The sequence below is a fragment of the Oncorhynchus keta genome, chromosome 19 (genome assembly GCF_023373465.1).
Source record: "Oncorhynchus keta strain PuntledgeMale-10-30-2019 chromosome 19, Oket_V2, whole genome shotgun sequence".
In the NCBI taxonomy this organism is placed as follows: domain Eukaryota; kingdom Metazoa; phylum Chordata; class Actinopteri; order Salmoniformes; family Salmonidae; genus Oncorhynchus; species Oncorhynchus keta.
This window is the reverse complement of record NC_068439.1, coordinates 22,891,698-22,912,923: the sequence shown is the minus strand read 5'-3', so window position 1 is coordinate 22,912,923 and position 21,226 is coordinate 22,891,698. Positions and strand designations below refer to the sequence as shown.

The window sequence follows — 21,226 nt, the reverse complement described above, 5'->3', positions numbered from 1 at the left end:
TGAAGTGCACAGTGGTCTAATGCACTGCATCTCAGTGCTAGAGGTGTTTCTACAGACCGATAGTGTGGTGCACAATTGGCCCAGAGTTGTCCGGGTTAGGTTTTGGTAGATAATAATTTGACTTGCCTAGTTAAATAATGGTTAAATAAGTAAACAAAAAAACATCAGGACATCCTGTTTTTGTTTCTTTAAAACTAGCAAAGCAACATTTGAATGTGTACATGTACAATATATACCACAGGAGGTTGGTGGCACCTTAATGTGGAGAACGGGCTCGTGGTAATGACTGGAGCGGAATCTGTGGAATGGAATCAAATGCATCAAACACATGGTTTCCAGGTGTTTGATACCATTCCATTTTCATGTTTCGGCCATTATTATGAGCAATTCTCCCCTCAGCAGCCTCCATTGGTGTATATAGTACCATTCAAAAGTTTGGATACACCTACTCATTCAAGGGTTTTTCTTTATTTTACTATTTTCTACATTGTAGAATAATAGTGAATACATCAAATCTGTGAAATAACACATATAGAATCATGTAGTAACCAAAACAGTGTTAAACGAATATATTTTATATTTGAGATTCTTCAAAGTAGCCACCCCTTGCCTTGATGACAGCTTTGCAATACTCTTGGCATTCTCTCAACCAGCTTCACCTGGAATGCTTTCCCAACAGTCTTAAAGGAGTTCCCACATATGCTGAGCACTTGTTGGCTGCTTTTTCTTCACTCTGTGGTCCAACTCATCCCAAACCATCTCAACTGGGTTGAGGTTGGGTGATTGTGGAGGCCAGGTCATCTGATGCGGCACTTCATCACTCTCCTTCTTGGTCAAATAGCCCTTACACAGCCTGGAGGTGTGTTTGGTCATTGTCCTGTTGAAAAACAAATGATAGTCCCACTAAGTGCAAACCAGATGGGATGGAATATCGCTGCAGAATGCTTTGGTAGCCATGCTGGTAACTGTGACTTGAATTCTAAATAAATCACAAACAGTGTCACCAGCAAAGCACCCCCACACCATCACACCTCTTCCTCCATGCTTCACGGTGGGAACCACGCATACGGAGATCATCCGTTCACCTACTCTGCGTCTCACAAAGACACAGCTATTGGAACCAAAATTCAAAAATTTGGATGCATCAGACCAAAGGACATTTTCCACCGGTCTAATGTCCATTGCTCATGTTTCTTGGCCCGAGTAAGTCTCTTCTTATTATTGTTGTCCTTTAGTAGTGGTTTCTTTGCAGCAATTCGACCATGAAGGCCTGATTCACGCAGTCTCCTCGGAACAGTTGATGTTGAGATGTCATTTATTTGGGGATTAATTTCTGAGGTGCAGTTAACTCTAATGAACTTATCCTCTGCAGCAGAGGTAACTCTGGGTATTCCTATCCTGTGGCGGTCCTCATGAGAGCCACTTTCATCATAGCGCTTGATGATTTTTGAAACTGTACTTGAAGAAACTTTAAAATTCCTTGACATTTTCCAGATTGACTGACCTTCATGTCGTAAAGTAATGATGGACTGTCGTTTCTCTTTGCTTATTTTTATTTAACCAGGTAAGTTGACTGAGAACAAATTCTCACTGACAGCAACAACCTGGTGAATAGTTACAGGGGCGAGATGCATAAACCAATTGTAAGCTGGGGATGATTAGGTGACCGTATGAGTGCCAGATTGGGAATTTAGCCAGGACACCAGGGTTAACACCCTTACTCTTACAATAAGTGTCATGGGATCTTTTGTGACCACAGAGAGTCAGGACACCCATTTAACATCCCAGCAGAAAGACAACACCCCAATGTCCCCAATCACTGCCCTGAGGCATTGGGATATTTTTTTAGACCAGAGGAAAGGGTGCCTCATACTGGCCCTCCATCACCACTTCCAGCATCATCTGGTCTCCCATCCAGGGATTGACCAGGACCAACCTTCCTTGGTTCAAAAACAAGCCAGCAGTGGGATGGGATGGAGGGTGGTATGCTGCTGGCGTGCAGGGTGGTATGCTGCTATTTGAGCTGTTCTTGCCATAATATGGACTTGGTCTTTTACCAAGTAGGGCTATCTTCTGTATACCACCCCTACTTCATCACAACACTGATTGGCTCGAACGCATTATGAAGGAAAGAAATTAAACAAATGAACTTTTATCAAGGCACACCTGCTAATTGAAATGCACCTCATGAAGCTGGTTGAGAGAATGCCAAGAGTGTGTGTGCAAAGTTGTCATGAAGGCAATGTGTGGCTACTTTGAAGAATCTCAAGTATATTTTGAGTTGTTTAACACCTTTTTGGTTACTACATGATTCCATATGTGTTATTTAATTGTTTTGATGTCTTCACTATTATTCTACAATGTAGAAAATAGTAAAAATAAAGAAAAACCTTGAATGAGTAGGTGTGTCCAAACGTTTGACTGGTACTGTACATATATACATAATGGTAATAACACTGCTGCCATAACTGTCCTGTGTATAGTTAGGGAGACCGCCACTAGCTGTAAATGATGTATGATAAGTTTTACTGCAGACAGTATTACAAATTACACCTTGAAATGGGCAGGCAATGTTCCGCAGCCACTTTCCGTGTGTGTATGTGTGTGTGTTGGGTGAACATGCGTGCTTGTACCGGCTTGCCTCCTTGTGTGTGTGCGTGTGTGTCTCTCCCTGTTCGTGTTTGTCGGTGTGTGAGACCAGTGTACTCCTGTTCGGAAGGGAAAAAGGCAAAGTACCTTGGGTCAGGGTTAATGATGTCATTGATCATTCTCAGTGGCCATTGTTTTTTAGGTTACTTTGTACCTCCCGTTCCTCCGAGTCACCAATCAGACCAGCTAATCTTTATTCTCTCTGCTGAATTGGCTCGTTTTCCCCCAGCGGAAGGTCAGCCTGAACGTTGGCGGATATAAAACACCAACAATAGGATAGAAAACAAGTAAAACATGTGCAGGGTGTTTTATCAATGGCAAACGACTAATTATCTTGATGTCTTCAAGTGTAGGCTTATCTCCCTGGCTTGGCATCCCTGACTGGGAGAGCTGGGTTTGTGAAAGTTCACCATTAAAATGCTGTAGACAATAACAAAAAGAGGAGGACCCGCAATCTGGATCTCTGAACTGTTAATTTGCCTAACAAAAAAAACTGAAATAAACAAGGGACTTAAGGACAACCAAAGTCAGATTTCAGAGACTTTATTTTGCCTCTCCCAGCACGCATGATGCCATTATCCCTCAGTGTTAGATGAACCAGAGAGTATAGCCCTGTCTTGTCCCTCTTGTGAAATCATGTTTCTTGTTTGTGGGGGTTAGAAAGGTAATGAATTGTTTGCTCACCATCGTGTCCCCTAATTGTATAGATCATTTCTATCTGGCTGCTCGGCGTGCTTGCTATAAGTTACGCCATGCACCCAGCAGGGAGAGCCAAGACTCTTAATTTAGTAAGCAGTAATTGAGCTGTCAGTCCATGGAACACAGGCATGCCTAGATCTACGTCCCCTAGATAGAATTCAGATTCTGTTTCACTGAGGCCTAGCTGACACTGTCCGCCCCCAAAACTGAATGGTTACAAATCCCATTTCTATGTCCATACGTTGTTGTCATGATGTACATGTGGAGAAGCACACTGAAGGATGGAGGGACTAGCTAGTGAGACTGACTTTGAGGACTTTTTAATACGACTCTTAGGCCATCACTTTAGTGATACTGCTTATGTTGTGTTGACGACAGTGACGGTGACAGAGATAGAGAGGTCAAAAAGAGAAATAAATTGAGAGTGAGAGAGAGAGAAAGAGAGAAAGTGACAAACAGACTGAGATAGTGAACGAGAGAGAGAAAGAGAGATGGAAAGGGAGACAAATAGAGAATCAAAGATGGAGACAAAAGACACAGGGAGTGAGGGAGGTTAAGGGCTCATGCATTTATTACTTGGCCACTACTGTGGTACAGTGAGACAGGAGTGGGTGTGAGGTGTTAGTGTGTAATCGGGTGTGTAAGCACCATGTTACCAGACACTGTGTGAGGTCTGTGTCTCTTTCTCCGGCGCCCTGCAGGCTATCAGGCCAGCTGCCTTCACCACTGGGTGAGATTTCTGTCTACTATCAGGCCAGCTGCCTTCACCACTGGGTGAGATCTCTGTCTACTATCAGGCCAGCTGCCTTCACCACTGGGTGAGATCTCTGTCTACTATCAGGCCAGCTGCCTTCACCACTGGGTGAGATCTCTGTCTACTATCAGGTCAGCAGCCTTCACCACTGGGTGAGATCTCTGTCTACTATTAGGCCAGCTGCCTTCACCACTGGGTGAGATCTCTGTCTACTATCAGGCCAGCTGCCTTCACCACTGGGTGAGATCTCTGTCTACTATCAGGCCAGCTGCCTTCACCACTGGGTGAGATCTCTGTCTACTATTAGGCCAGCTGCCTTCACCACTGGGTGAGATCTCTGTCTACTATTAGGCCAGCTGCCTTCACCACTGGGTGAGATCTCTGTCTACTATCAGGCCAGCTGCCTTCACCACTGGGTGAGATCTCTGTCTACTATCAGGCCAGCTGCCTTCACCACTGGGTGAGATCTCTGTCTACTTTCAGGCCAGCTGCCTTCACCACTGGGTGAGATCTCTGTCTACTATCAGGCCAGCTGCCTTCACCACTGGGTGAGATCTCTGTCTACTTTCAGGCCAGCTGCCTTCACCACTGGGTTCCAGGAACACTGGGGACAAGACTCCCCATGGTGGAGACATACACGCCTCAACAGACACATGCTTAAACAGAGACACACACAAAATCATACATACACTGATTCGCCTCTCTCTGTCTCTCTGTCTCTCTGTCTCTCTCTCTCTCTCTCTCTCTCTCTCTCTCTCTCTCTCTCTCTCTCTCTCTCTCTCTCTCTCTCACACACACACACACACACACACACACACATATATACAAAAACAATAAACAAACATGCAGACACAAACAAACATGCAGACATACTTACACAGTAAATTTAAATAAATGAATTAGGCCCAAATGTATGGATATCACATGGCTGGGAACAGGGTTGGGGAGTAACGGATTACATGTAATCTGTTACATGTAAGGGATTACAAAAAAACAGTAACTGGAATCTGTTCAGTTACCAGCAAATATCATTTTTGACACTTCTCTGTTTTCTCAAAGACATTTAAATCAGCATTGAAAAAATGTCACCTAAGCGAGTCTGACCACAAGTCAGAGGCCACTATGATGACACACCAAATGTGTTTGATCAAGAGCAAGAATAGGCTTTTGTAGGCTACAGTCCAAGCCATGTCTTCCAATGGTGCGACTCCTTTCGGCATCCGAAGATTATCCGACATGAATAAACGCTTGGAGGTAAGGATGACAGCAGTGGTATAGTCTACAGCGATATGGATATGAGTTGACGTGAATCACACTGCCGCTCTCTCATTTAGCTATTTGTGCCTTATGGATTGTGGTTGTTATGGATGGCTGTTCTCAAATCCAAATGGACATGCTCAAAATCGCACCCTTTTCCTAGATCCATTTTTGCATTTATAAATTATATATACTAAATATATACACTGCCGTTCAAAAGTTTGGGGACACTTAGAAATGTCCTTGTTTTTGAAAGAAAAGCACTTTTTTTTGTCCACTAAAATAACATCAAATTAATCAGAAATACAGTGTAGGCATTGTTAATGTTGTAAATGACTATTGTAGCTGAAAACGTCAGATTTTTTATGGAATATCTACATAGGCGAACAGAGGCCCATTATCAGCAACCATCACTCCTGTGTTCCAATGGCACGATGTATTAGCTAATCTAAGTTTATAATTTTAAAAGGCTAATTGGTCATTAGAAAACACTTTTGCAATTATGTTAGCACAGCTGGAAACTGTTGTACTAATTAAAGAAGCAATAAAACGGGCCTTTAGACTAGTTGAGTATCTGGAGCGTCAGCATTTGTGGGTTCGATTACAGGCTCAAATGCCCAGAAACAAAGAACTTTCTTCTGAAACTCGTCAGTCTATTCTTGTTCTGAAAAATGAAGGCTATTCCATGTGAGAATCTGCCAAGAAACTGAAGATCCTGCTCAACGATGTGTGCTACTCCCTTCACAGAACAGCGTAAACTGGCTCTAACCAGAATAGAAAGAGTAGTGGGAGGCCCCGGTGCACAACTGAGCAAGAGGACAAGTACATTAGAGTCTCTAGTTTGAGAAACAGACGCCTCACAAGTCCTCAACTGGCAGCTTCATTAAATAATACCCGCAAAACACTAGTCTCAACATCAACAGTGAAGAGGCGACCCAGGGATGCTGGTCTTCTAGGCAGAGTTGCAAATTAAAAGCCATATCTCAGACTGGTCAATAAAAAGATGGGGAAAATAAAATGTATTTAATCACTTCTTTAATCAGCTCCAATACTGTTGTTGGGAGAGAGGGAACACAGACAGGCAAACACATATATGCAGACGCATGCACGCATGCACGCACACACACACACACACACACACACACACACACACACACACACACACACACACACACACACACACACACACACACACACACACACACACACACACACACACACACACACACACACACACACACACACACACACACACACACCGGAGTGTTACTACAAGGTATACTCTAGAAACACATGAAGTATAGGCCTATTTGTGCACATTAAACAGTAATTAAAAACAGATTCCCAATAGGACCATGTGATATTGGAATATAGGGCTTTTTTAACACAACAAAGCCAAATACTGTAAATGAACTGAAAGTATTGATGTACAGCTAATGTGTGTTATTGAACTACAAACATCTTATACCTCAAAATACATCTGCAAGAAATCTCATCTTTGATTTTCCTACACAGTAAAAAAAAAAGCCTGGTTTGAAAGGCCTTTGATTTGTTTGAAGCTCAAACTCGGGGCTCGGTTGAGATAATCTGATATCATTCAGAGGAAATGGTTCCAGAAACTATTCACCCTGTTCAGATGAACACAAACATGATCCAAACGGGAAAATTGCAATCAATGTATGATATTCTGAAATGGGCATGTTTCCCACTACACGTTACAGAGAAATAAGTCATAACATAAAAGGTATAAAGTCATTGTTTTCTTGTTGGCATCTCTTAGCTCTCTTCAAATAGAATACCTTCTCCACTGCCATCATCACAGTTAAAATCATCAGGGCCCGTATTTATAAAGAGTCTCAGAGTAGGAGTGCTGATCTAGGGCTCCCGAGTGGCACAGCAATCTAAGGCACTGCATCTCAGTGCTCGAGGTGTCACTACAGGCCCTGGTTTGATTCCAGGCCGTATGAGGCTTCTTTAATCAGCACAACAGTTTTCAGCTGCGCTAACATAATTGCAAAATGGTTTTCTAATGATAAATTTGCCTTTTAAAATGATAAACTTGGATTAACTAACACAACATACTATTGGAACACAGGAGTGATGGTTGCCGATAATGGGCCTCTGTTCGCCTATGTAGATATTCCATTAAAATTCAGCTGTTTCCAGCTACAATAGTCATTTACAACATTAGCAATGTCTACGCTGTATTTCTGATCAATTTGATGTTACTTTAATGGACAAAAAATGTACTTATCTTTCAAAAACAAGAACATTTCTAAGTGACCCCAAACTCTTGAACGGTAATGTATGTGTATATATATCCATTGATTATTGAAGAATGTAACTTAGAAATGCCTCATGAGTTTAGTTCAACTGTCACACTCCATGAGAACCCAAAATATAATCTTGTTTTTCTCCAATGTTTGTTAAAATTGTAAATGTAAACAAACACTGAATAGACTCATTAGATGGTTGAAACAATATTTTTGATATCAATATTAATATCCATAGCTATGTCTATTAATCTGAGAGTGAGCACATTTCTCCAGGCCAATCGCTCAGTTTTGTTTTACCAAAACAGGCAGGGTGGGGATTTGATATTGTCTCATCTGTGGATGTGCCCTTTAAATATCTGCACATTATCAAGATATCCAAGTGTCACCAACAAAAAGGTAAACAATAGTCCTATTGCGCTTGCAGCATATGACATTCATTTTTCACATGTAAATAGCACTATTCAGTAGTGCTCAAAGCATGGCATTCCATGAGCGCAGCATTTCTTTTTCAACTTGAATCAACGAGCCCAATCAGTCCTCCATGACAACAAAATCATAAACAACAGAGTAGGGCTGGCTAATAAGTCCTTAGTTTTGGGGTCATGCTCAAGTAAAACAATTTGGCTAATCTATACTTTCATATTTCCAAGTCCTATTCTTGAAGATCAAGGGGTATGAAATATATTGGAATGACTGGAATTATGATAGACTTTGGTTTTTAATTTAAAGATATAATTGAATCGTATTATTATACTGTGTGTAGCAGAAAGTGATGGGTTCGAAGAAGTCTACATAACCAACCCATTAAGTCAAATTTAACAACCATATATGGCCAGATATGTCAACTTTAACATGGATTTATCCTGCAATAGATGCCGGTCAATTGATAACAATTGTCTTCTTCTAATGCCTGTTAAGGGGAAAGTCATATACATGTAATCAGATTACGTTACTGAGTTTGGGTAATCCAAAAGTTACTTTACTGATTACAGTTTTGGACAGGTAACTAGTAACTGTAACGGATTACATTTAGAAAGTAACCTACCCAACCCTGACTTTGGAATACAGATATGCATCTGTTGGTCACAGATACCTTAAAAGAAATGGGCCTCACAATTGGCCACAGAATCTCATCACGGTATTTCTGTGGATTCTAATTTCTATCGATAGTATGAAATTGTGTTCATGGTCCGTAGCTTATGCCTGCCCATACCATAACCCCGCTGTCACCAAGGGGTACTCTATTCACAAAGTTGACATCAGCAAACCGCTCACCCACACGACGCCATACACGTGGTCTGAGGTTGTCTTATGGTAGAGAAATTAACATTTAATTCTCTGGCAACAGCTCTGGTGGACATGCCAATTGCACGCTCCTTCAACACTGGAGTTATCTGTGGCATTGTGTTATGTGACAAAACTGCACATTTAAGAGTGGCTTTTTATTGTCCCCAGCACATGTGTAATGATCATCCTGTTTAATCAGCTTCTTGATATGCCACAACTGTCAGGTGGATGGATTATCTTGGAAAATGAGAAATGCTCACGAACAGGGATGTAAACAAATTAGTGTACAAAATGTGAGAGAAATACGTTTTTGGAAAATTATGCATATGGAAAATTACAGGGATCTTTTATTTCAGCTCATGAAACATGGGACCAACACTTTACATGTTGCATTTATATTGTTGTTCAGTGTACATACACACAAGCTGGCATATGTACAAACAGAGAGAGAGAGAGAGAGAGAGAGAGACACACACACACATATACCACGTTCCACAGCACCATACTATCACAGAATAAATCCCCTGATTCTCACCTCCCTCCCTGAGCCCATTGTGTATGTTTGTTCTCTGTGTTTGTGTCACAATCCCCGATCCCATCACACCTCCACCCACCCACCCACCCACCCACCTCTCCTCCCCTCCCTTCCTCTACGGCACTTTCTTTCTCGCCGTGGTACCCTGACCTTTAGCTGGCCACTAAATCACTGGCTGGCTGTCACCCACATGTCTGTTTGTTCCTGCGGCTAAAGGCTGTACAAACTAATTAAGGAAGATGCCACTTGAAATCATGCAGAAAATTGCCTAGATCTATATTTTCAGGACAGCCCAAGGGTATGCAGAGTTAATCATGAATTTCAATTTAACTATTCATTGGTGCTCTGTTTTCTCTCTCTCTCTCTCTCTCTCTCTCTCTCTCTCTCTCTCTCTCTCTCTCTCTCTCTCTCTCTATCGAGGGCTCTGTCTGTATCTCTTTCTCCCTCTCTTTTTCGGTGCGGATCTGTTATTTCTCTCCCAAGATGAGATTGTAATAGGAAGTGTGTTGCGTTTATTAAACAAATGAAGGCTAATTAGCAAAGTCGTATTGAGAAGAAGAAATCTTATTCCCCTTACAGACACACAGTGGGAATGTCATTGCTCTCATAGCTAAGGCTGATGAGATAGTTGATCGACTCCATGTCTATTATTTCCTGTATTTTAAACATTAGTGTGGGGACTGGATGATTAAAGAGCCCGGTGACATTTGTTTTATTGTAGCCCGCCAGCTCAAGGATTTTACATAACCTCCAAAGTGACAGTTGTTCACATCTCTTATTATGAGGACGACTCAGACATTATAAATACCCAGGAATGACATTCTCTGCTTGCTCATTGGCTTGTAGTATTACTGAAACACTTCCTCATCTCTCCTGGGTTAATCCGATTGAAATAGAATGAATCATGTTAATAAAGTAGAGACTGAATGGGACACTTTCTACTTTTACTTCCTGCTTTAATCCTATGAGTACACTCAAAGTGGCTGCTAGTCCACACATTATGGCATTATTGACTTGAATGGGGAGGCCCGTTTTACTCATTGTAGTTATGTGGTTGATACCGGAAGTACTCCATGTCTGGCCCTGGATGTCAAATCTATGTTTGAAATTCAATGGAATCTGCCATAGCAATGGTAACAAGGTACCTACAAACTACTGCCCACACATAAAGGGGAAACATCTACCAGTGAAGGGAGTCTACCTGGTAGATGAAGTAGCAGTAGTGGTATTTGATATTACCCAAAACCATTTTTGGACTTTATCTGACCTCTTGTGTAAATGGACCCAATGTAAGGTTTCTTCAATTAGCCCAAGTGCTTTAAAGTGTCTGCGTTATGTGTGACCGTATAATGCACTGTATTCAAGGCTACTTGTGATACTGTTTGTCCCAATGTGCCAGTGACTTTCTGAGCAGACCAGCAGAGTGTGGATTATACCTGAGGGGTCTACAGAGTCATCGGTGTTGCCACCTTGCTACATACAGAAATAATGACTTATTTATTTTCAAAAGCAATCAAGATGTCAGAGACTGATAAAACCTGATGTCTATAGTATGTAATAGGAAGGGTATGGGCCCTTTTTTAAAAGTAGTGCACTAAATAGGAAATAGGGTGCTATTTGAGACTCCGTCACAACATTGTCACTTTGGCATCGTCGCTGATGAACGGCACCAATAACACAGACTTTATAGTCAAAGTACTGTCCTATTCCAGATTAATATTCCAGAAACTCTTTTTTAGCTGTGTTAGCCGCAAGCCCGGTAATCTTTCATAGCTGTCAGTGCATTTGGAAGACAGGCAGGACAGACGGGACACAGACAAGCCGTGTCTGTATTTAACAAATAATGACTGGTGTTTCTCCATTAAGATAATGAATAAGGCCTTGGTGTTTTTTTTTCTTCATTTGCACAGAGTTTAACTTGTTCAGCTGTCATGAAATTAGTCATCTGAGTATAAAATGATATTGCTAATTCATGACAACAGAAACCCTGGCCTTAAATGACTTGTTCTAGTTCAGATAGCAGCAGGCTCTATTGAGAATATGTTGAAGTATAATTATGAGTTGAATATAGCCCAAGCAAAGGGGCCCTGGTGTCTTGACGATGTTTCATTAATACGAGCATTCAATGTAAGCCAAATCAATACAGCTAAAGCGACTACCTACACATGCACGTAATCACACACACACACAGCATTTGGCAAAATCTGTCTCCAATTAACCACAACTTTTGTGTTTGTCAGGTTGATAAATGTCAGGCTCCAAATGAATAACCTTCCTTAATTTCTTTATTTTCCTCTTTCTCTTTCACAGTGAAAACATGCGGCTCTAACCTTCAAGGTCCTTCTGGTACATTCACTTCGCCCAACTTCCCCATCCAGTATGAGTCCAACGCTCAGTGTGTCTGGATACTCACGGCCACCAACCCCAACAAGGTAGGCCAGACTTTACTACTGTTCAGTCCATCCACTATCACACTGCTAGCCGAGAGAGAGAGAGAGAGAGAGAGAGAGAGAGAGAGAGAGAGAGAGAGAGAGAGAGAGAGAGAGAGAGAGAGAGAGAGAGAGAGAGAGAGAGAGAGAGAGAGGGAGAGAGAGAGAGAGAGAGAGAGAGAGAGAGAGAGAGAGAGAGAGAGAGAGAGAGAGAGAGAGAGAGAGAGAGAGAGAGAAGCTAGGCTGCCGATACTACCGTACTGTCACAGTCCTCAAGTCCAGAACAGACTATGGGAGGTGCATAGTACTACATAGAGCCATGACTACATAGAACTCAATTCGATATCAAGTAACTCATACAAGCAGTAAAATCAGATTTAAAAAACAGATAAAAATACACCTTATGCAACAGCGGTGACTGTGAAGAGACACACACACTGGCACAGACACATGCATGCACACGCACACACATGATAACATGCACACTATACACACACGTAGACATGGATTTTGTGTTGTAGATACACTATATATACCAAAGTATTTGTGGATTCGGTTAATTCAGCCACACCCGATGCTGACAGGTGTATAAAATTGAGCACACCGCCATGCAATCTCCATAGACAAACATTGGCAGTAAAACAGCCTTACTGAAGAGCTCAGTGACTTTCAACTGGCACTGTCATAGGATGCCATCTTTCCAACAAGTCAGTTCGTCAAATTTTTGCCCTGCTAGAGCTGCCTCGGGTCAGCTGTAAGTGCTGTTATTGTGAAGTGAAAGCATCTAGGAGCAACAACGGCTCAGCCGCAAAGTGGTAGGCTACACAAGCTCACAGAACGGGGCCGCCAAGTGCTGAAGTGCGTAGCGTTTAAAAATTGTCTGTCCTCGGTTGCAACACTCACTGCAACGTCAGTACAAGAACTGTTCATCGGGAGCTTCATGAAATGGGTTTCCATGGCCGAGCAGCCGCACACAAGCCTAAGATCACAATGCACAATAACAAGCGTCAGCTGGAGTGGTATAAAGCTCGGCGCCGTTGGCAGTCCGACGAACAAATCTGGGTTTGGCAGATGCCAGGAGAACGCTACCTACCCCAATGTAGTGCAATTGTAAAGTTTGGTGGAGGAGGAATATTGGTCTGGGGCTGCTTTTCGTGGTTTGGGCTTGGCCCCTTACTTCCAGTGAAGGGAAACGTTAATGCTACCGCATACAATAACATTCTAGACCATTCTGTGCTTCCAACTTTGGGGAAGGCCCTTTCCTGTTCAGCATGACAATGCCCCCGTGCACGAAGCGAGGTCCATATGGAAATGGTTTGTCGAGATTGGTGTGGAAGAACTTGACTGGCCTGCACAGAGCACTGACCTCAACCCCATCGAACACCTTTGGGATGAATTGTAACGCTGACTGCGAGCCAGGCGTAATCGCCCAACATCAGTGTCCGACCTCACTAATGCTCTTGTGGCTGAATGGAAGCAAGTCCCCGCAGCAATGTTCCAACATCTAGTGGAAAGCCTCCCCAGAAGAGTGGCGGCTGTTTTAGCGGCAAAGGGGGGATGAGCAGGTGTCCACATACTTTGGGTCATGTAGTGTATGTGGTAGTAATGGCCTAAGGTCACACACTTAATATGTTGTGAAATCTGTTGTGAAATACAAAATAATGTTTTTAAAATTGTATAACTGCCTCAATTTTACTTGACCCCAGGAAGAGTAGCTGCTGCCTTGGCAGGAACTAATGGGGATCCATAATAAATACAAATACAAATGCAGCTAACCGACTCCCCATAAAACCCGTTGGGCCAATGAATGTCAATGGTGTCAATGATTGTTTATAGTCACCCCTTACAAAACCAAATACTCTGGTCATTTCAATTGCTCTCAACGAGCAATCTGCAGGGAGGGAGGGAGAGGTAAAGGGAGACGGAGAGGAAGAGGTAGAGAGAGACAGGGACAGGGAGGAAGGGTGGTTTCATTGAATGGGATGCATGGATGATAGCAGTGGTGATGAGATGACAATGCTAATGAGTGTCAGGTTGGACAGCCTGTGAAGATAATGAGTTACAGTACAATAGGTTGTATCTTACAGAGGGCTTTTCTCATTGATCTTTTTGCTAGAAGGTAAACAAGAAAAAATATTTCTGAAACAACATACTTTTTTGACAGGCATATTTTATAGTTTCGAAAAAGACCAACCGGTGTTTGTTCTTTTCTTTTGAATGAAGATTAAATTAAAGACACTGTAATATAATATTAATTCTACAAAAAAATGTTTTTATTATTTAATGCTCTATAGTCCCAGGCCTAGCTTCTGAGAGGATTATCAGTCAGTGACCACATCCCAAATGCACCCTATTCCCTATATAGTGCACTCCTTTTTATCAGGGCCAATTGGGAATAGGGTGCCATTTGGGACACAGTAAAGGTCCAGTAAAGGGAACGTGAAGGGGTGAGCTGCCACTACCGCTGCATACCTCCTCACATCCTCTTCCTCCCCCTCCTGCTCTATGATTTTTATTCCAGCCTCACTGCATACATCTCTCAGGGTCGCCTGCCTGCCGAGATGCTGTTGAGCCTAAGCAAACATGTTCTCTGGCTCATGCAGCCATAACCCGCGCCTCCTGGCCTCCCATATGATCCGCCTCTGCCCTCTTTCTTTCTTTCTTTCTTTCTTTTTTCTTTCTTTCTTTCTTTCTTTCTTTCTTTCTTTCTTTCTTTCTTTCTTTCTTTCTTTCTTTCTCTCTCTCTCTCTCTCCCTCTCTCTCTCTCTCTCTCTCTCTCTCTCTCTCCTCTGCCCTCTCTCTCTCTCCTCTGTCCTTTCACACCATTATCCCAGCTGGACAGCCCCCTCTCTCTCTCTCCCTACATGCCCCTCTCTCTCTCACCTCTGCCCTCTCTCTCTCTCTCCTCTGGCCCTCTCTCTCTCACCTCTGCCTCACCTCTGCCCTCTCTCTCTCTCAGGCCCTGACCTCTGCCCTCTCTCTCTCTCTCCTCTTTTTTACCTCTGCCCTCTCTCTCTCTTTCTCTCCTCTGTCCTTTCACACCATCATCCCAGGGGCTGGATGATGGTATTTGCTAGTTACTGTAGTTATATTGGTTGCAGGTGTCTCTTTTTATTTGTGGTGTTCCTCCTTTTATGGCTGTGCTTGAGATTAATCCACTGCTTTGATATGTGCTCACTAGAGCGCTGCATTGTGTGTGTGTGCGTGTGTGTGTGTTAATGTGTGTGTCTGAATGGGTGTTTGTGTGTGTTTTTGCGTATGTGCGTGTGCATATGTTTGTCCTCCAGAAGGTTGGTGATTGGGGGGGTCGAGGGTTCTTCTGGTTTTATGGGGCCATACACTGTGCTGCTGTTCCCACACTGTGGCTCTGCAGTCTGTTCACCTCTGAGGTGTGCTCAGGAAGGAGAGAGAGAGAGTGGCAGAGAGAGTGAGAGAGAGAAAGAAAGAGAGAGGCAGAAGGAGAGAGAGAGAGAGAGAGAGAGAGAGAGAGAGAGAGAGAGAGAGAGAGAGAGAGAGAGAGAGAGAGACTGAATGAATGAAAGAGTGAGCGAGTGAGGGTGGACGGAAGGAAGGAAGAGGGAGTGGAGGAGGGCTGTCATAGAGGGGAAGGAGGAGCCATCTACAGGGAGCTATTAGTGATGAACACACACAGCAGCCCCACATGGCATCTGGATTGATTTAGCTCATATCCACATTTGTAATAAAAGAGGATGGCGGAACTCTGCGATCGCTGTCTCCCAAGACCCAGGGGCTGCAGCATGCCTTGTAATTGATATGAGTAGTGACATCTATTTATCCACAGGCGATGACTGGAGGATTCAGGTACAATTAAACATGTCACTACCCAGAGCAAATATCAAACAGCAACGCCCTTAACAGAGCAGAATGAGGGCGATAAAATATTAATATGGAACATCCAACCAGAATGAATCACCAGGCAGACTAAAGTTTGTATGTAGTCTTAGTTCTAGCGATATGTATTCATTGATGTTATCTTTGAACTTTGAACTTCCGAAAGGGTTATTCGACTGTCCCCATAGGAGAACCCTGATGGTTCCAAGTAGAACCTTTTGTGGAAAGGGTTCTACTTGGAACACAAAACTGTTATACCTGGAACCATTTATTTATTCAAAGGATTCCTAGTAAATCCTAGTAAAAATGTCCTGTCTTAGGTCAGTTAGGATCACCACTTTATTTTAAGAATGTGAAATGTCAAAATAATAGTAGAGAGAATGATTTATTTCAGCTTTTATTTCTTTCATCACATTCCCAGTGGGTCAGAAGTTTACATACACTCAATTAGTATTTGGTAGCAGTGCCTTTAAATTGTTTAACTTGGGTCAAACGTTTCAGGAAGCCTTTCACAAGCTTCCCACAAAAAGTTTGGTGAATTTTGGCCCATTCCTCCTGACAGAGCTGGTGTAACTGAATCAGGTTTGGAGGCCTCCTTGCTCGCACATACATTTTCTATAGGATTTAGGTCAGGGCTTTGTGATGGCCACTCCAATATCTTGACTTTGTTGTCCTTAAGCCATTTTACCACAACTTTGGAAGTATACTTGGTGTCATTGTCCATTTAGAAGACCCATTTGCGACCAAGCTTTGACTTCTTGACTGATGTCTTGAGATGTTGCTTCAATATATCCACATCATTTTCCACCCTCATCTATTTTCTGAAGTAAACCAGTCCCTCCTGCAGCAAAGCACCCCCACAACATTGTGCTGACACCCCCCGTGCTTCACGGTTGGGATGGTGTTCTTTCGCTTGCAAGCCTCCCCCCTTTTCCTCCAAACATAACGATGGTCATTATGGCCAAACAGTTCTCTTTTTGTTTCATCAGACCAAAGGACATTTCTCCAAAAAGTACGATCTTTGTCCCCATGTGCAGTTGCAAACCGTAGTTTGGCTTTTTTATGGAGGTTTTGGAGCAGTGGCTTCTTCATTGCTGAGCGGCCTTTCATGTTATGTTGATATCGGACATGTTTTACTGTGGATATAGATACTTTTTTACCTGTTTCCTCCAACATCTTATCAAGGTCCTTTGCTGTTGTTCTGGGATTGCACTTTTCGCACCAAAGTGCGTTCATCTCTAGGAGACAGAACGCGTCTGCTTCCTGAGAGGTATGACGGCTGCGTGGTCCCATGGTGTTTATACTTGCATACTATTGTTTGTACAGATGAACGTGGTACCTTCAGCCGTTTGGAAATTGCTCCCAAGGATGAACCAGACTTGTGGAGTCTACAATTAGATCTTGGCAGATTTTTCTTTCCCATAATGTCAAGCAAAGAGGCACTGCATTTTAAGGTAGGCCTTAAAATTCATCCACAGGTACACCTCCAATTGACTCAAATTATGTCAATTAGACTATCAGATGCTTCTAAAGCCATGACATAATTTTCTGGAATTTTCCAATCTGTTTAAAGGCACAGTCAATTTAGTGTATGTAAACTTCTGGCCCACTGGAATTGTGATACAGTGCATATTCCAGTGAAATAATCTGTCTGTAAACAATTGATGGAAAAATTACTTGTGTCATGCAGAAAGTAGATGTCCTAACCGACTTGCCAAAACTATAGTTTGTTAACAAGAAATTTGTGGAGTGGTTGAAAACAAGTTTTAATGACTCCAATCTCAGTGTATGTAAACTTCCGACTTCAACTGTAACATTTACCTATGTATTCAGAACCTTTACTCAGTACTTTGTTGAAGCGCCTTTGGCAGGTATTACAGCGTCGAGTCTTCTTGGGTATGACACTACAAGCTTGGCACACCTGTATTTAGGGAGTTTCTCCTATTCTTCTCTGCATATTCTCTCAAACTCTGTCATTTTGAGTGAGAAGTGTATCTGCACAGCGATTTTCAGGTTTCTCCAGAGATGTTCGATCGGGTTCAAGTCCCGGCTCTGGCTGGCCCACTCAAGGACATTCAGAGACTTGTCCTGAAGCCACTCCTGCATTGTACTGGCTGTGTGCTTAGGGTCTTTGTCCTGTTGGAAGGTGAACCTTCGCCCCAGTTTGAGGTCCTGAGCACTCTGGAGCAGATTTTCATTAAGGATCTCTCTATACTTTCCTCCATTCATCTGTCCCTTGATCCTGACAAGTCTCCCAGTCCCTGCCGCTGAAAAACATCCCCACAGAATGATGCTGCCACCACCATTCTTCATCTCAGAGATGGTGCAAGGTTTCCTCCAGACGTGACATTTGACATTCAGGCCAAAGAGTTCAATCTTGGTTTCATCAGATCAGAGAGTCTTGTTTCTCATGGTCTGAGTCCTTTAGGTGCCTTTTGGAAAACTCCAAGCGGGCTGTCATGTGCCTTTTACTGAGGATTGGCTTCCGTCAGGCCACTCTACCATAGCGTCCTGATTGGTGGAGTGCTGCAGATATGGTTGTCCTTCTGGAAGGTTCACCCATCTGCACAAAGGAACTCTGGAGCTCTGTTAGAGTGACCATCAGGTTCTTGGTCACCTCCTTGACCAAGGCTCTTCTCCCCCGATTGCTCAGTTTGGCCGTGCAGCCAGCTCTGGGAAAAGTCTTGGGGGTTCCAAACTTCTTCCATTTCAGAATGATGGAGGCCACTCTCTTCTTGAGGACCTTCAATGCTGCAGACATTTTTTGGAACCCTTCCCCAGACCTGTGCCTTGACACAATCCTGTCTCGGTGCTGGACAATTCCTTCGACCTTGTGGCTTTTGTTCTGACATGCACTGTCAACTGTGGGATCGTATATAGACAGATGAGTGCCTATCCAAATCATGTCCAATCAATTGAATTTGCCACAGGTGGACTCAAATCCAGTTGTAGAAACATCTCATGGATGATCAATGGAAACAGGATGCACCTGGGCTCAATTTGGAGTCTCATAGCAATATTCATGACTACTTATTTAAGTAAGGTATTTCTGTTTTCTATTTGTAATACATTTGCAATTATGTCTAAAAACCTGTTCTCGCTTTGTCATTATGGAGTACTGTGTGTAGATTGAGGAGGGAAAAAACATATTGAATCAATTTTAGAATAAGGTTGTAATTTAACAAATTGTGGAAAAAGTCAAGGGGTCTGAATACTTTCCGAATGTACTATATGAAGCATTTTGAAATTGTGTTTTTTACATTGGATAAAAGTAGAGACTCAGAGCTACAAAATGGTATATCATCAAATCAAACTTTATTTGCAACATGCCCTGAATACAAGTGTAGACTTTACCTTGAAATGCTTACTTACAAGCCCTTAACAAACAGTGCAGTTCAAGAAGATATTTACCAAGTAGGCTAAAATAAAAGGTAATAATAAAAAGTAACACAATAAAAATAACAATAATGAGGCTATATACAGAGGGACACCGGTACCGAGTCAGTGTGCAGGGGCACAGGCTAGGAAGCTTGGCCCCAGTGATGTACTGGGCCTTTCGCATCTGTAGCGCCTTACGGTCAGATCCCGAGCAGTTGCCATACCAGGCAGGGATGCAACCGGTCAGGATGCTCTCCCAGATCCTTTTGACTGTCTTGGTATTTTTGGACCATAATAGTTTGTTGGTGATGTGGACACCAAGGAACTTGAAACTCTCGACCCGCTCCACTACAGCCCCGCTATTTGAACACCAATTTCTCCAGAAGGTTGGAAATTGGCTGAAAATTGTTAAGAGCTGAAGAATCTAGATTATTTTTCTTCAGAAGTGCATAGCAGTTTTTAGTGCAGTGCGGAAAGTGCCTGCACTTTTTATATGCAATTAAAAACAGTTTTGAAGAAGGGGGTAGGGATAGGATTGATAAGGCAGGTAGAAGGCTTAAGTTGTGATGTCACTTTCCTGAGCATGTCTGTGTCAACCAGGGAAAATAAATCCATGTTGGATAGCTAGCTGACATCAGCCTATAACTAGCAATGCAAATTGATTTCTGAAATACGAATATTACCACACAGATCGTACATGTAACGTTAGCTAGCAAGCCAGCAAGCTAACATTCACTAGCTAGCTAACAGTACACTATAACTTCAAATGAAAATGGCTTTCTGCCGATGGCAAGCATACCCATAACATGATGCAGCCACGACCATGCTTGAAAATATGAGGAGTGGTACTCAGTGGTGTCATGTGTTGGATTTGCCCCAAACATAATGTTTTGTATTCAGGACATAAATTTAATTTCTTTGCCACATTTTTTTCAGTTTTACTTTAGTACCTTATTGCAAACAGTAGCTACAATGTTGTTGCTCCATTCTCAGTTTTCTCCTATCACAGCTATTGAATTATGTAACTGTTTTAAAGTCACCATTAGCCCCATGTTGAAATCCCTGAGCGATTTCCTTCCCCTCCGGCAACTGAATTAGGAAGGACGCCTGTATCTTTGTAGTGACTGGTTGTATTGATACACCATCCAAAGTGTAATTAATAACTTCACCATGCTAAAAAGGATGTTCAACAGGGATGTTCAATGTCAGAGGCATTGGAAAACATTCCTGGTCTTTGTGGTTGAATCGAAGTTTGAAATTCTCTGCTTGACTGAGTGACCTTACGGACAATTGCATGTGTTGGGTACAGAGATGCTGCAGTCATTTAGAAATGTGTTAAACACCATTGTTGCATACAGAGTGAGTCCATGCAACTTATTATGTGACTTGTTACTCTTGAACTTATTTAGGCTTGCCTTAACAAATTGGTTGAATACTTACTGACTATAGACATATCAGCTTTTCATTTTAAATTGATTTGTCGAAAATTCTAAAAACATAATTCCACTTTGACATTATGCGGTGTTGTGTGTAGGGCAGTGACACAAAATGTATATTAATCCATTATAAATGCAGGCTGAAACACAACTGTAACACAACAGAATATGGAAAGACCTGGGCACAAACACATTGAGCGTTTGCTTAATTCTAAGGAAAGAAAGAGAGAGGGGTTTACACTTGGGACTATTCCATTGACTCCGTTGTGCCAGGCAAGCTCAAGCAAGCACAGCTACATTTTTTGAAAGATTTAAAATGCTATTTGATCTCAGGTCTGATACGCCCCTTCTAACTTTTAATAAGAATGATACCCAATTTGGACTCATTGTTTGTCAAGGCTAAAATGTTACTGTACTGTCATAAATTAGGAGAACAAACCAAATTCTCCTTATCACCTACTGACATTCTCTGCACCTGACACCTCGCTAGTCAATAAATACGTTCTAGAACCATCTGGATTGCAGCCGAACTCATTGAGACTGTAGTCCAGTCTACAGGTACAGAAGCTAGCAGCACCTCTGACACACACTAAGAATCAGACCCCAATTGAATACTCTCTGTTCTTCTTCCTTTCCCTGAGATAATCACTGATCTTTACATTGATTTCAACAGT

At 42.4% G+C, this 21,226-nt stretch overlaps 1 protein-coding gene across 3 annotated transcripts in view; it reads left to right on the top strand.

Annotated features, from left to right (window-relative positions):
* The window catches only part of LOC118397653 (CUB and sushi domain-containing protein 3-like), a 660,396-nt gene that overhangs the window by 364,441 nt on the left and 274,729 nt on the right, over nt 1-21,226 (top strand). For all 3 annotated transcript variants that reach the window (XM_052470057.1, XM_052470056.1, XM_052470055.1), the window contains one exon: nt 11,768-11,889. In XM_052470057.1, coding sequence (XP_052326017.1) covers nt 11,768-11,889 — 122 coding nt within the window. The remainder of the gene's footprint in view (nt 1-11,767; nt 11,890-21,226) is intronic.